General features: G+C 37.5%; 1 protein-coding gene across 1 annotated transcript; it reads left to right on the top strand.

Annotated features, from left to right (window-relative positions):
* The first annotated feature begins 1,619 nt into the window (after positions 1-1,619).
* Positions 1,620-14,629, top strand: mettl1 (methyltransferase like 1). Its single transcript, XM_041783147.1, has 6 exons — positions 1,620-1,826; positions 2,144-2,274; positions 2,371-2,555; positions 7,206-7,319; positions 12,333-12,434; positions 13,785-14,629. The coding sequence occupies exons 1-6, from the start codon at positions 1,747-1,749 to the stop codon at positions 13,899-13,901; spliced, it is 729 nt and encodes a 242-aa protein (XP_041639081.1). The 5' UTR covers positions 1,620-1,746; the 3' UTR covers positions 13,902-14,629.
* Positions 14,630-15,235: the final 606 nt, after the last annotated feature.

Raw genomic sequence — 15,235 nt, 5'->3', positions numbered from 1 at the left:
CTCTGAAGAGCTCAGTGTCTCAAGGCATGGTACTATGATAAGATGGCACCTTTGTGATATGACGGTCGATGATATCATCCTGGCTGGATATTCCACAGACAACTGTAAGTGGTATTATTACAAAGTGGAAGTGTTTAGGAACAACACCAACTCAGCCATGAAGCAGAAGACCACATAAAATCACAGAGTGCGGTCAACAACTGCTAAGGCGCATGGTGCGTAAAGTCACCAACTCTTCTGATTCCATAGCTGAAGAGTTCTGAACTCCCACTGGCAGTCAGCACAAAAACGGTGCGGGATTGGTTTCCATGGTGTAGCAGCTGTATTTAAGCTTCACAGCAACAAGTCCAATGCCAAGCATCAGATGGAGTGTTGTGAAGAACACCGACACTGGAATGTGGAGCAGTTGAAACTTACTTTGTGGAGTGATAAATCACACTTCTCCGTTTGGCAGATGGGTGAAGCTGGGTCTGGTGGATGCCAGGAGAACATTAGCTGTCTGACTGCATTGTGCCAGCTGTGATGTTTGGTGGAAGAGGAATAATGGTATCGGGCTGTTTTTCAGGGTTTGTGCAAGGCCCCTTATCTTCAGTGAAAGGTAATTTTGATGCTTCAGCATACCAAGACATTTTGGACAATGCTATTCCTCCAACTTTGTGGCAACAGTTTGGGTAAGGCCCGTTTCTACTGTAACATGACTGTACCCCAGTGCACAAATAAAAGACTATAAAGACATGGTTTTATGAGTTTGGTGTGGAAGAACTTGACTGGACCCAACCTCAATCCAGTCAAGTTCCTTTGGGATGAACTGGATTGGAGATTGCAAGCCAGGCCTTGGTGTCAAACATATTTGCCCATCTGATCCCCCCCCCCAAAAAACACTCCAAAATCTTGTGGAAAGTCTTTCAAGAAGAGTGGAATAAATTTTTTTTCATCCTTTGTAAAACTGTTTGGTAAAATGTACATTTGTCTAGTCATTTGTACAAGCGCTCTGAAACTTAGAAATTTGTCTCAGTTCATGTGAAAGTGTTTTGTGTTTTGTAATTTTTTTTAAAAATGTAAATGTATTTGGTCATTTGTTCTGCTAATGTAAATTCGTTTTATGAAATAAAAAAATATAATTTGTTTCCAACTTTATAAAAAAATTAAAATAAGTAAATAAATAACAGGTTTGTTTCATGCTTCTAGGCCACCATACTGACCCTCTTTTAAAAAGGGGGTGGAAAACTAATATTAAAGGGTCATTTTTTTTACCTGTAACAAATATTCACCTAGTTTTATCTTTTCCGTTCTTCTTTTTTTTTTTTTTTTTTTTTTGGACTAGTAGAATTCACTACAAAATGTTTCAAGTGCAAAGGTATCCATATGCTGAGAAACTATTCAAATATTCCAAGCACTCTAATTTTAAAAAGCCTCTGCTGCTGCTTTGCTCTTAGTAATTTTATAAAAAGGACACACTTGAAATCAGGTACACTAAACTGTGTCAGTCCAATCAAAATGTAGTGTAGACAGGTGGACCTTTCTGTTGTCTTTAAATGACGGCTAATTTTCAACAAACCTGGCAACCACAGCAGCAACTCGGAGCACACGCTCTGTGATGACGTAAAACTTCCGCGACTCACTGCTGGTAGTAATCAAAGTGGAAACATGCGTGCTTGACTCCCTGGTGCTTAGAAATAGATTTTAGTGTTATTTATAACGTTTCAGACCAAGTATTTCCTGGAGGACCGTGTGTCTTATTTCAGAATGGCTTCGTCAATGCCGCAGAAGCGTTACTACAGACAGAGAGCTCACTCTAACCCGATGGCATACCACTCGTTTGATTAGTGAGTGATATCCATGTGTCTCTTTCTAACACTGCACAATGCTAATGAAGTGTTTCTCCAGCTTGTCTCTCCCAGATGTACATGTATACCATCAGAAATTCACCATGATATAGATAAGCGTCCCATTACCCGGTAGCTTTGCTTAACCTGTTTCTTTTGTAGTTATGTTTAAATATAATTGTCCTTGGTCGTTTAGAGGATTCAGGATGACATGTAAAAAAAGTCAAACAAAAGGTGTCACTGTTGATAATCCTAACAGCTCACTGTCAGCTCCTCTTGACATTTAAATATACTTAAAGTGGTCTCTTCCTCCTCAGTCCTGTGTGTCCTGAAGAGATGGACTGGTCTGAGTTGTACCCACACTTCTTTACTGAAAAGCCCTTTGAAAGAGAAGAGTCCCCCAGGGTTGAGTTTGCAGATATCGGCTGTGGATACGGGGGGCTTTTAGGTACTGATCATAGGGTTTTCCAGATGAATAACTGTGTTATGTTTATCTCTTGCTCCTTTATCTACATCTCTGAGCTTGTCTTCTTCATCTCTCCAGTGGAGTTATCTCCACTCTTCCCAGACAAGCTCATGCTGGGCCTGGAGATCCGAGTGAAAGTGTCTGATTATGTTCAGGATCGAATTCAGTCACTGCGTGCTTCTGAGCCAGGAAAGTACCAGAACATCGCCTGCCTTCGCAGCAATGCCATGAAATACCTCCCCAACTTCTTCTCCAAAGGACAAGTAGGTTTGGATCTATTTGTTTCTGCGACATAGACACTCCCTACTTTCAGATAGGACATTTGATGTTACAGTTAAACAGATGAATTAAGGCTGGCCCCTTACACACGGGCTGCCTGGGTCCAAGTCCAGTTTTTCAGTGCGTCATTCCCCGCTCTCTCATACCTATTTCTGGCTGTATCCACAGTCCAATCTCTCTAAAAAACAACCCCCCCCCCCCCAAAAAAAAAAAAAAAACTGAAATTGAAAAAACAAACAAAAAACAGCTGAATTAAAAAGTAGACCTACAGTTCACTGGGGATTGATAGCTTAACTGAGCTACCTGTTAAACTGCTGATATAAATGTAAATCTTCAGTCCTGAAAGCACTACCAACACAAGATGTGTGTCAGTATATTAGCAGATACCAGCTCAAAAAGTCAGCTAGCATATGAAAATCGAACTTTATCTTTATAGCACCTTCAAAAAATTCAGTGCAGTTGAAAGTGCTTTACAGAAGAGTTCAAGACTGATTGGCAAAAAAAGTAACATGGTAAAAGGATTTAGAGACTAATGCTCACCAAAATGGATTTCATAAAATAATTAAAAAGAGACAATTAAAATAAAAAGAGAAGGGGATAAAAGGCAAAGCAACATAGGAAATAATCAATACAATAAGAAATGTTAAAATTAGTAAAAAAAATAATGCAACAATAATAAAATGTTAAAAACCCCAAATAATTACAAGCCTATAATACTGGGTATAAAAAGAGTAGATGATCATAACTATAGATAAATAAAAATAGGCCTGCCTGCAAAGCTTCTGCTTGATTAGGTGAGTCATTTTTAATAATGGGTCCATTCTACAGACTAGAGTTGGTGTTCTTTACCAGATACTGGTATTGGCTAAAATCCATTTGGAAATACTGTCACATCTGGTATAGACAAAAATCCAAAATTGTTCATCCCTGCTACAACCTGAAAAGGTTTTGCCACCACTGTATTTCTTTGATAGAAGGTAACTCCAAGGAATAGAGTACTCTAGACAGAAATGGTACCTCTGCATGATGCACTTAAATCATGGTTTAGTCCTTTAATTATTATTTTCTGAATTTAAATGCGTTGAGGATAACCTAAATAAATCCTTAGGATACTGTTACACATGTATGTATTACACACTTGAACTCTTTATATTATAGCCTCGATGTAGGGGTGGGTGATATGGAAAAAAAAATCATTTCACGATTTTTTTATGGCAAGACGACAATCTCGATTTTATCACAAATTTCGAACACAAATTTGCAAGTTAGTGATCAGAAAAAACAACCTTTTCTCTGATTTTTCTCTTTTTCTTCTGCACCATTCTGTTGGCCAATGCATTATATGTGTGTGTGGATGTGTGTGTTTGGGTGTGTGTGGGTGTGTGTGTGTGTGTGTGTGTATATACATACATGTAGAGGTCTTAATCCACTATATATTTAAGTTCCAAACATTTATCTTCCTGCATTCTGATCTGTTCTGTCTTCTGAAACCAATTTCTAAATTTTCTGCCCCACTTTAGAATTATTATGTGTGTCTTTGTCTGTTTTTTAAAATCTACTTTACTGTTTATTAAGCACAATTTGACACTTTGATTTGCATTTTAAAGTATATGGTGTTTAAAAAGAATTCCTGTAGCTGAAGCTTTAAACAAGTAGCCTGTTCATACAGTATGAAATTTAACATCACATTTACTTCAGCCTTGTTTACAGACTGCCAAATAAAGCAAATATAAATATAACACACACACAATATAAAAACGTTGATAAGCTTTGTGCAGATTGTGCCAATAAATAATTTTTTTGCACACTGATGATTCAACAAAATTAATACGAAGCTTATATAAGAGTTAGAAATCGCCAGAACTAAATCTTAAGTTTCACTTTCACTTCCAGTGTAAGGCTCCGCTGCATCGGGGAGCAGGGGGGGGCAAAGAGCGAGAAGTAGTAGAGCCAATCCTACGATAAAACAGATGAAGCAGATCGCTAATACATTCTATTTCTTCATGATATGAGATCTTATCGCGCACCTCTACCTCGATGTACTCAAAGTAAATGAATAAACATTTGAAATACACACAAAATACATGTACCCTAATGAGAGGATAAGTGCTCAATGAAGAGACCCCAATCCAAATCCCTAATCCCCTTAGTTGCCAGCACAACCCTAGCAAGCTCCCACCAAAACACCCCTAATACATTCTTTATCTTACCCATCTTACCGCATGACCATCGCAGCCCAAACAGCATTTCTTCTTTGAACAGACTCAGTCTCCATGCATGTAAGCTCCAAGTAGTGGCAATGCTGGTACTGCCTACCCCGGCCAAATTGCCCCCACAAATTCAATGCAACTTGACCTGGTGCCGACATTACACTTAAAAAGAATGGGAACAAAGAACAACAGAGAAGATAGAAAGACTGAGAGAAGTATGCAGAGAGCGTGTAGAAGGAGGGCAGGGAAGCAGAGCAGGTGCCCTCACCATGCTTTCTCTTCTCCTACTCCTTCATTTTCGTAAGAGAAAACAAAATGAATAGAGATGAATAGTTTTCTCCTACCTTTATTTTGCCCCCAGCTAGCATTATTCCTCCTCATTAAAATCCACTGACTGGTTTGAACTATGTCATTTAACATCTCCTCGACTGTCTTTCAAAAACCCTGTACCTGGACTCCCAGCTCTCTTTATAATGAGGCTGCTGATCTTTCTGTAAACCCTCTACATCCTACTTATACTGAACAAACTATATTATATATATATACTACAATGTACTTAAACTGTTCAGCTTCTGCCCTTGAGGGTGTACTCTCAAGTATCAGTTTCCCTGCACCATGCTAAAGCATGATTGCCTCCCCCTCCGTAGTTACCCGATGGCCTGCACTCACAATATCTCTAACACTTAAGGATTTATCTTTGCAAGAAAGCACATGATACACATCGACTATATGTCAGCGACACGTTGCGTTGTGCTCATGTGTATGCAATCGTATCATGCAAAAGCCCAACTCTCCATCCATGCCAGGGCCAATGAGGTCAACCTTGCTTGAGTATGATACACAGCACTCACAATAAGACAATCAGACTAGTCCCTGTATGATATTATAATAGTGCTCTCATATAAAACAATCATCAACAGCTGTTGTTCTACAATCTTCTGTGGTATTTAGTAATAAGAACACCCTGCCAGTTATCCTTTTTTGATGCACAGAGCCTTCATGCTCCCTTTTTATGTGTGCAGAAATAATACACGTGATATAAATTGGGTTAAAAGTGCAGCTTGTTTCAGAAAAAAGGTCTGTGGTCTCATAACAGCTCTTCTGATGCAGCCTGTAACAACCGTCAGTGAAAGCTGACAGTCTCTGTTGGCACAGCCAAGGCTATAAGAATAACAGGCAAAACGTTTCTGACCAAAAAGTAATTACTTTCCTCATGTTTAACATATGGACTGAATTAATTTATATGGATTGCTCAATAAATCCAGGATTTCCCAACAATGGGGTCATTGACTGACACGCAAGGCATCGCATCAGCTGAGTGTAGAGCAGTGCATTTATCCGTTCCTATTAGCTGCGGTAATCTATGACTTGTTAAAACTCGCATTAGATTACACAGTGGGTTTAGTGTACCAGGGTAAATTTAGGTACCCTGGATAAAAAAATCCTTCACCTTAAATGCCCTGTGTGAGTAAAAACAGAGAAATTAACAGTGGTAGCACTCACTAACATATGGACCTATGGAATATAAATGTCACACGTTTACTGTAGAAACACATACAATGATTGGATTTTGAAAATTGAATATGCTGTTTCAGATTATTTCATGTAAAGCCTGAGTTCAGGCCTTTTGCCAGACAGAGATTGAAAATGTTGGACCCAAAACAGACACTTTTGAAACAGACATTTGGCTTATTTTCCAGTATGGGGCTTTAAGTTCAGCTTTTGACTTCTATTAATTTACCAGGGATGAACATGGTCTGGTTTTTCTTTTCTGTTATGTTAATGATTGGAACAAAACTGTCTTCACCATGATCATCAAAGTAAAAAAAATAAAAAGCGACCACCCAGACAAAAGCCCCAATCCTTCTCACATGCATGATGTGTTTCAAGTGTTGAAGCAGCATATTCTGAAGGCCCTAAATACCTTTTCTTTTTTTCTTCCTCTTTGTATGTTTTGTAACCTTAAATAATTCAAAGTGTGAAGGTTTTCCCATCTTCCATCATCGTTGACATGGCCCCTGAGGCTGCGGTAATCCCCAGTGATTAAACCCACATCTTTCTGTCTCTACCTGACATTATTTATTTTAACTAATAAAAAGTTACTGGGATGGTTTTTAATGTATCAGCCAGACTGATATCAATTGAGCCTTCACTCGAGTTCCTGTCAAAGACAGAGACATGGTGATCTTTGAGGAAAAAAAAATCAAGGAGGGAAATTCCAGTTTTGCAATCGACGTTGCTTTAAAAACCTACCACAAAATATAATTGGAGCAACTTTTAAGTGATGAAAATTATACATTTTAGCACTGAAGATTAAAAGTAGCTAAAATGTTCTTAGTTTGATCTCATGTGTGGGCAGTTACACCCAGAGTTTAAAGGAACGTGTTTTCATACTCTCTGATAACTGTCCTGTTTTTGTTTTAGCTCAGTAAGATGTTCTTCCTCTTCCCTGACCCTCACTTTAAGAAGACCAAACACAAATGGAGGATCATCAGCTCCACACTGCTGGCCGAGTACGCTTACACACTCAGAGTTGGGGTATGTGTATCAATAACACTTGTTATGTGTGTTCTGAAATTTAATTTACAAATAATATACAGTGCTTAACAAATTTATTAGACCACCTGTAATATTTGTCTCAAAGACCATCCAGCATCATGAAGTGCTTTAATGCGGACTCTTTCATTTTCAGTGAGCTCTCAACGTTTTACCATTTTGAACAGGAATGAGGAATTTCAAACTGAATTCACCCAAATTTGAGCCGGCTCACTGGGCTTCTCTGAGAAGTCAGAAATTAATCAAGTATAACATTCAACCACTAAAACTCATTTTTTTTCTGTCCAGGAATGCAAGTAAATAACTATAATTTGACATATTAATCAAGAAATAATAATGTGCTTTACTGTTTTTTCATTTTTTTGTAAATCAGTAAATTTGAAAATTCATGTATAACAATAATAATTATATTTTAGCATTAAAAATATCATTTGGGTTAAAGAGCTTCTACATATTGGTGTATTAACCATTGCAGAAACATAAAACATGATTTTGGTAATTACCAATGCTGTTAATTTAGGGCAGCTGACGCATAAACCTTACTTTGGTTAGGGTTAGGGTGGTCTAATAAATTTGTTAAGCACTGTATCTTCTCAGTCAACATTCACATATTCACAGTGAAGGTAGTGAATATAGTCTAGTAACTATAGTACTATACTATACTATACTATAACTATAGTAACATAAAATATTGGATTTAGACTGTTTTTTTTCCTCAGAAAATGGCCGTTTTCATTTGAGAAATCTAGAATTAAGAACAACATTGTGCCTGAAGGCAAATTAAACACTCCATATTTAGATCTTGAATTAGGAACAAATCTCCCCAGTAAAATTTTAAAAATTAAGTCTGTGTTCAGGATTTCTGCAATGAAGAATAACTAGTTATTCAAATGAAAAAGCACAAACAATACTACATCTAAAACACTTATCTCTGTATGCAGTTTTTTCCACAATCTTTGCCTTCATGAATTGTCAAATAAATTAAGGATATACAGATATGAATTTAAAAATTTGATTTGACTTGACTCTGAAATACTCAGTTCAAGCAAGATACAGAGATAAACAGTGTTTCCCTCTTAAGGCAGGGGTGTTCAAATGTTTTCCATTGAGGATATCAAACAGAAATAAATAAATACAAGGACTTTAATTTACTTAACTTTACTGTATTACTTTTAGTAAAACCAGTCTGATAAATGTAAAAAAATTACTTGTAATTGAATATACTTAAAGGAAAAAAAATCAGCTTTTACCACAGCTTTTCATTAATGACTGACTGTCATTGTTAATTAAAGATACATGGTGTTGTTGGTATATATCAGTATAGTCAGATAATTGCTTGTAAAGTCAATCATCGGTATGTGCAGATATGAAATTTTTTGCAAATATTTACAACCAATATTTTGGCTATAAAAATCTGCCCATAACAGCTGTAAATATTGACCATATGTACAAATAAGTTAGTGGAGTTTTAGGCTGGATCAACAGACCTGTGTCATTTGAAGTCTTTTCCTATTTTTTTTTAATCATTCCTTACACTTTAAAGTATGTTTTAATGACTGAAATGTGTGTTTTGTTCATCCTCAAACTTTAAATTGTGTATTTTAAGGACTGAAGTTTTAGGTGTGAACTACATTTAAATACTGGTATTGATATTGGAATTTGCTTAAATTACTTTTAAAAATCTACAACTCTGTTCTTGAGAAATTCCAGTCTGGCTTTAGGTCTCATCATAGTATTGAGTCTGCATTGTTTAAGGATTGCAATGATATTGTTCTGTCTGTTGATACCAAATTTGCCATTGTTTTAATGCTGTTGGACCTCACAGCTACCTTTGACACGGTGAACCATGCAGTCCTCCCGTCGGTCCTGAACCACTATGTTGGCATCCATGGCAATGCACTCAAGTGGTTCACATCTTAATTGTGAATAGAAGCTTTTCTGTAATGCTTGGTGACCTGTCCTCAGCCAGTGCTTCTCTCTCCTGTGGGGTCCCACATAGGTCTATTCTTGGCCGCATTCTTTTTTCTCTATATTCGTTGCCACTTGGGTCAATTATAGATCATTTCAACCGAGCGGTTTGATTCAGTTCAGTACAGCACGACACACTTTTTTGGGGAAAAAAACGACCTGTACCACACCACTTTTTTGGCACCCTTCCGTAGGGTACCAATCTTACCTATCCATCCCAAAACGGTGGGGCTACACGCACACAATAGGGATTTGCATTGATGTCACATTAATTGCGCAATAAAACCGCAAAACATCGCTGTCTACTCTTCGAAGAGTGGGAGAAAATGGGAGAAAAACAGACTAATGTCTGCTTAAATTAAGGATATTTGGACACGTCAGAGATTCATACTGTTTCCTGGACTGTGAATATTGATACGTGCCCACAAATGGAGAAAATAAGGTTGCTCTGTGGTTGTTGAACGTGTTTTTAAAACTTCAGGCTGCAGCCGATTTTAAAATGAGAGCAATGGACACAGGATTTCTTACTTTATCTGGTTTGATTTTAACACCAGTTAAACCTTAGTGTATTTTTAACTGACCGCTACGGTCAGTCCTACATATGGGTCTGTATGTGTCTGACTGTCTGATGATACTTTCAGAGCTGTACATACAGAGTTGCACTATGGGCAGGGTTTACTTGTTCTCAAAGCCATCAGTAATGGCTGCCTCAGTATGGTGTTAACCCTGGATGCACCTTTAGCATCAAGTCACTTTTAATAAGACTGGACCAGGTTTCTGTATGAAGTAAAGAATACAAACAATTGTTCTCGCTCTTCTGCCAACCTGCTTTGGCATGAGTATGTGATAGTTATGGGGGAAGGGCTAGTTGTTGTGACTGGTTGTATAGCTGTTAGTTGAGTTATTAGATCAGACTTAGCCACAGGGCCAGTTTTGTCAGAATTGGACAAGGTCTCTTTGTTAAAACAAGGGCAGAGAGCAACACTGAAAGCTTTCCATAATGAAAAAGATGTTTTTTTTAGCTCTTCTCCTGGTCTGCTTCAGCACAGGTTTACGATAGTTATGGGTGGGGTTAGCTGCTGTATCCAAGGGCTGCTGTCACGGTATTTTGGATGTAGCTGCAGGAATACGGCAGTTTAATCGGAACTGGACCACATTTAACTTGTCTTGGCAGAGATGTTTTTGCACATCTCCCAACGGCCTTGGGATCAATTTTATTTACCAGCCAATTAAAAATGCAGCACAGGCCACTGTAGTCTGGTCATCCCTGATTCAGGGTGTCTGTTAAATTATAAAATGTTATTTTCAGTACTTGTTCACAGATTGCAGCTCCACAACAGCTTGTGATGAAGCTTTGTTGTCATTATTTCTTTGCACATTCACATTGTTTGCAATGCTGTATTATTATATTGGTGTCCCAGAGTGGGATTTCACTTATGTTAGTGTTGCTAAGGCTAAGTGGAGGGCAAGAGGTATGGTTTGTAAAAACACACAGCAGGAGCTTCATACAACACACACTCAGGCATGCAAATACACACAATGTTGTTCTGCCTCGCCTGCCTCTGTGTAACACATAACCACAGGACGCCTCCAATGGTGGATCAGAGGAGGAACGACTTTGTCCCACCGCTTTGCCTTTGTGCATTACACATTGTACATGAGGTTTAACAGGGATGTTTATGTTCCTCTTTATGCTGGAAGTCTGTAAGTGAGAATGGGAAAAATAATCCATACTTTTTTTGTCAGAAAAAGGAAAAACAAATGTTTCTAAATAGTCTAGCAAAGACAAGACTCATCTCCACAGTCCTATAACACTGCACCAGTGGTTGAAAGTTTTGTTACATCCTGTATAACTCTTGACTGTTAAGAAAAGAGAAAACTCTGTACTTTTTGTTTTTAGACTGATCACAAAGGCACTGGACATTATAAAGCATAAGGTGCAATTTGCAGGTGCTCCTATCAAATATTGTCCAAGAGGGAACTTGTTTTGTTCGAACATAAATAGTTAGCTCCTCCTAGAAGACATTTTGTTAAAATAATAATCACACTTTTCAAAAATTCAAGAAAGGACTTTATTTCACTATCCTAGTCTTTGTCAATTTTTAGCACCATTTCAGTCAAAATCCCAAAACTTTACAGAGTGGTAATAAAAATGACCTCTACTTCCACCTCTGTCATTAAAGTTGCTGATTGAAGTGAACAGAAATCTCCATCTCACTGAAATAAAGTTAAGCAAACAGTGTTTCCCGCAAATGGTTGACTTTGCACACACCCAGCTGCTGCCTGTCAGAGCAACAGAGGGACACTGGAACAGGGCGTGAGCGCCGATGGAGGTTTTTGGGAACAATGAAAGGCTTGTCTCTAAATTTGGCTTTATCGTTTTTCCTCTGGTGTGTGTGCATTGATGCGTGTGCATGTGTGTGTCTGAGCTCTACAAGGGCCTTAAGCGTTGGCACAGAGCCATGGCTGTGCTAGTGGGTGGAGAGGCTGTCAAGAAAACGCCCATTTACGGAGGCACTTTCATACAAAAATTAATCACACTCCATTGTTTATTAGTTAATATCTTTTAAATCAGACTACAGCTGAGCAGACATCAGGAAACCTGTCTTTAACTGTCAAATAAAAAAAAAACCTCATACATGCCGTTATGCAGCAGTGTGGAAATCTGTGCCATGACTGAGTTTTCTAAGAAATCCTTTTTCTCGTGATGTTATCTGCAAAGTAAACGACAGTGACAGAGGTGATTACCCTCTGTGTTGTCTGTGGGTTATTTTTATCTTGACCATTGCTCTTCAAAGATAATAAAATAAACTCCTGTACTCTAAGTCTTAAAAGTTCAAAAGCTAAACTGTAACATAAAAATGATTAATATTTTATTGTTTCTATTTTAAGCATTTTTTGATAAATGCAGCAGCTTTACTTTTTGGTCAATACATTGATCAGGGTTATGCCAACACTGAAGCGTTGGTAACTTCTTATTTTCCCAGAACTGTGTTATTAACCTCTCTGTTTGTCTGGTCATGTCAGGGTTTGGTGTATACCATCACAGATGTGGAGGAAGTATACCTGTGGATGGTGAAGCATTTCTCTGAACATCCTCTGTTTGCACGTGTCTCTGATGAAGAACTGGTGCGTTCACATGCAGCTTTCACTGCCTGCATTAGCAGGACATGATTATATGTTTTATAACATGCATACTAGATTACCTAAGCGTCAGAGTTACAGTTTGAAATTCTTCTTGATTAACCTTTGATTTTACTTTCACTGAAAAGTAAATAGTGCAAGTTTGGTTGGGTGGTTGTTAACCTTGTAGGCACAATAGATTATTTCTCTAAATACTAGTTCTTCTTATGCTGTTTTTTAAAGAATATAAAGTATACAAACTGTCTAGTGTTAGCGTTTTAAAGAAAAAGAAATCAATGAAAAAAAAACAGACCAGAGAGCTTGTTTAAACTAATAGTGTTGGTAAAAAAGACAGAATTCATTGGTGAAGGGTGTGAACAAATCCAGCAAAACTTTCAAAAAAACCAAGGCACTTGTCCTTTCAAAAAAGTTAAAGCCCTTTATTAAATTGACATGTTCTTAAAGCAGAGCATGATTAAAACCATTGTCTTCATTGTTTCTGCATCTAGCCATCTTCAGGAAATCACTTTTTTAAATGGCTTTATTCTCTTGAAGACTATAAACAAGAGGATAGTTCAAGGCTGGGATGTTTTTGTAATCTGTTACAAAAAAGGGTCTAAAAATAACTGACATATTTCGACTGAGTTTAATTGGGTGAATTTTCCTTGACCAGAATCAGAGACTTTACTGGTTTCTTGGCAAAAGGTCTGGCCTGGCTGAACTACCAAGTGCTAGCTTTATTTTACTCTGCAGATATTAATGTTTAAAGTCTTTCTTATAACCCTAAAAGAATTTCCCAATAAGGCTATTGATGAGGGAATATTAGCCTTAATAGGGGGCCAACAACAAAATTGGAAGAAGTCAGCATTAAAGCTCCTGTGATAAACTTTTGGTAGTGTTGTTTTTGGTGCCCCCTGTAGACAAAACAGTTTGTCTTACAGTATCTCTTTGCTGATTTTGTCCCATATAATTGTCTCACCCTGCTTTCATTAAACAGTCAGTTCTATCACTCACTGGTCACATTTTCTTTAAACAAAAGATGCTGCTTCTGCATTATGTATTTATTTTGTCCGAAACCTACCCCATAACACCTTTTTCAGATATTTAAATGAGGTTAACATGGTAAATCTTAATGTTGAATTTACTTTTTTAAGAGTCACCAGCATTATTTCCAGTCTGTTACACAATCAGAGACCAACACCTCACAGGAGCTTTAAACCGATAAAAATAATACAATGATAACTACTGTATTAGTGTTTTTGTGTATTTCTTTAGGTTAAACTATCATTTTAAATTAATGGTCATTTAATGCCTCTGCACTCCCTACTTTTTAATAGTTTGATCTTATTTTGGCAGGATGGTGATGTCATCATAAGTCGTCTGGGTACTTGCACTGAGGAAGGAAAGAAAGTGCAAAGAAATGGAGGGAAGAATTTCCTGGCAGTTTTTCGGCGGACCGAGGATTTGGTTTAAGACCTAACTGTTTGGACTTTTGTTAACTGAGATCAAGGTCTAATGTGGCCGTCTATGAAGAGGATAATGCCCTGTGGAGCCAAAGGCTGTATCTTTGTACGACAGATTAAGAGGTTTTCTCATACAAATCGACTAACATTTACAACATTACCTTACAGAGGATTTATTTGTTTTTTGTTTTTTAATAATTAATGTATTTTATTCCTCTGCATTCAGAAGATGGCACGGAGGAAGAAAACGGAATGCATCTCAAGTCAGACCACATTTGAGAAACTTTTTCTTTTGTTTAAGTTTTGATGTGCTCCATTTATTACACAGAGTGCTGATGTAGATAACCTGTAAAGAAGAAAATTATTTTGGTAAAAGAAAAAGGCAGTGATGTTTTTCATTCTGTAGTTATTTTGGCCTGGAGTAGGTTGGGTCAGCAGTAAATCAAACAGACTGACTTCAGTCCATGTCCTGGATCTTCGGCATTGCTATGCTATCCCTTCTGACCCAACTTCAAAATACAAGGATTTAGAGTTGAGTAGTAATTTAAAAGCTTATTAAAATGACTCAAACTTATGCCTGATGATATAATTTAGTGTTGGATTCATGGTGGTAATTCAGGATATTGGCAGCTGAATCTAAAATGGATTAGACTGAGAAGTTTGCCAACAATCTCGATCTACCCCTGGCTTGTTTGCTGCGGGTCATTTTCTGGTTTAGAGAATAAACCATTAGGCCTTTTTAGTTCTCTCACTGATCTCTTGTGTAATTGAAACTTTAATTTCTTGTTGAATTCCAACAATTAATTGGTGCTGCTTTTACAGAGTATTATAAAATGATTTATTATTTCAGCCACTAGCCATGTCTGCTAAAAGCAGTGAAACTGTGGTTTTCTGTGCTTGATTTATGATTTCTCTGTATGTCACAGGTTGGTATTTTTTTCGATTATGAGTGTGGAGACGGGACAGTGCAGGTTTGAAGCCCTCATGCTGCTGCAGGGGGTGGTGATTAAAAACAGGACAGCACATGCCTTAGTGATAGAAACCCAGACACTGGAAAACTTGAGATGATAGCAGAAAGCAAATGAAAAATCCATAAAGTAGAAGTCACTGAAAATACTGGAAAATACTGTACTACTACATCATAGTGTAAGTTATTGGCACTCTGCCATTCCTCAGCCACATTTGGTTGTTAATTTTTCAGGAGGCTGACAGTGTGTTTAATTTCCCCATCTTTCAGTATTCTTAAATGTACAGTACAAAATGTAGTTATTCAACCTGTGCTTGGGGGCCTTAGTCTGTCTGAGAACATATAATGAACATGTAAAATACATGCTCAATCATGCT

This window comes from Cheilinus undulatus, linkage group 3 (genome assembly GCF_018320785.1).
Source record: "Cheilinus undulatus linkage group 3, ASM1832078v1, whole genome shotgun sequence".
In the NCBI taxonomy this organism is placed as follows: domain Eukaryota; kingdom Metazoa; phylum Chordata; class Actinopteri; order Labriformes; family Labridae; genus Cheilinus; species Cheilinus undulatus.
Note: the sequence above shows the minus strand (reverse complement) of the source record. Positions and strands in the feature narration are given on the sequence as shown.

Coding starts and splice junctions, on each gene's coding strand:
- mettl1 (XM_041783147.1), top strand. CDS start 1,747: ATGGCTTCGTCAATGCCGCAGAAGCGTTACTACAGACAGAGAGCTCAC. Junction 2,275..2,370: donor TGGATACGGGGGGCTTTTAG/GTACTGATCATA, acceptor TCATCTCTCCAG/TGGAGTTATCTCCACTCTTC. Junction 7,320..12,332: donor CTTACACACTCAGAGTTGGG/GTATGTGTATCA, acceptor TGGTCATGTCAG/GGTTTGGTGTATACCATCAC.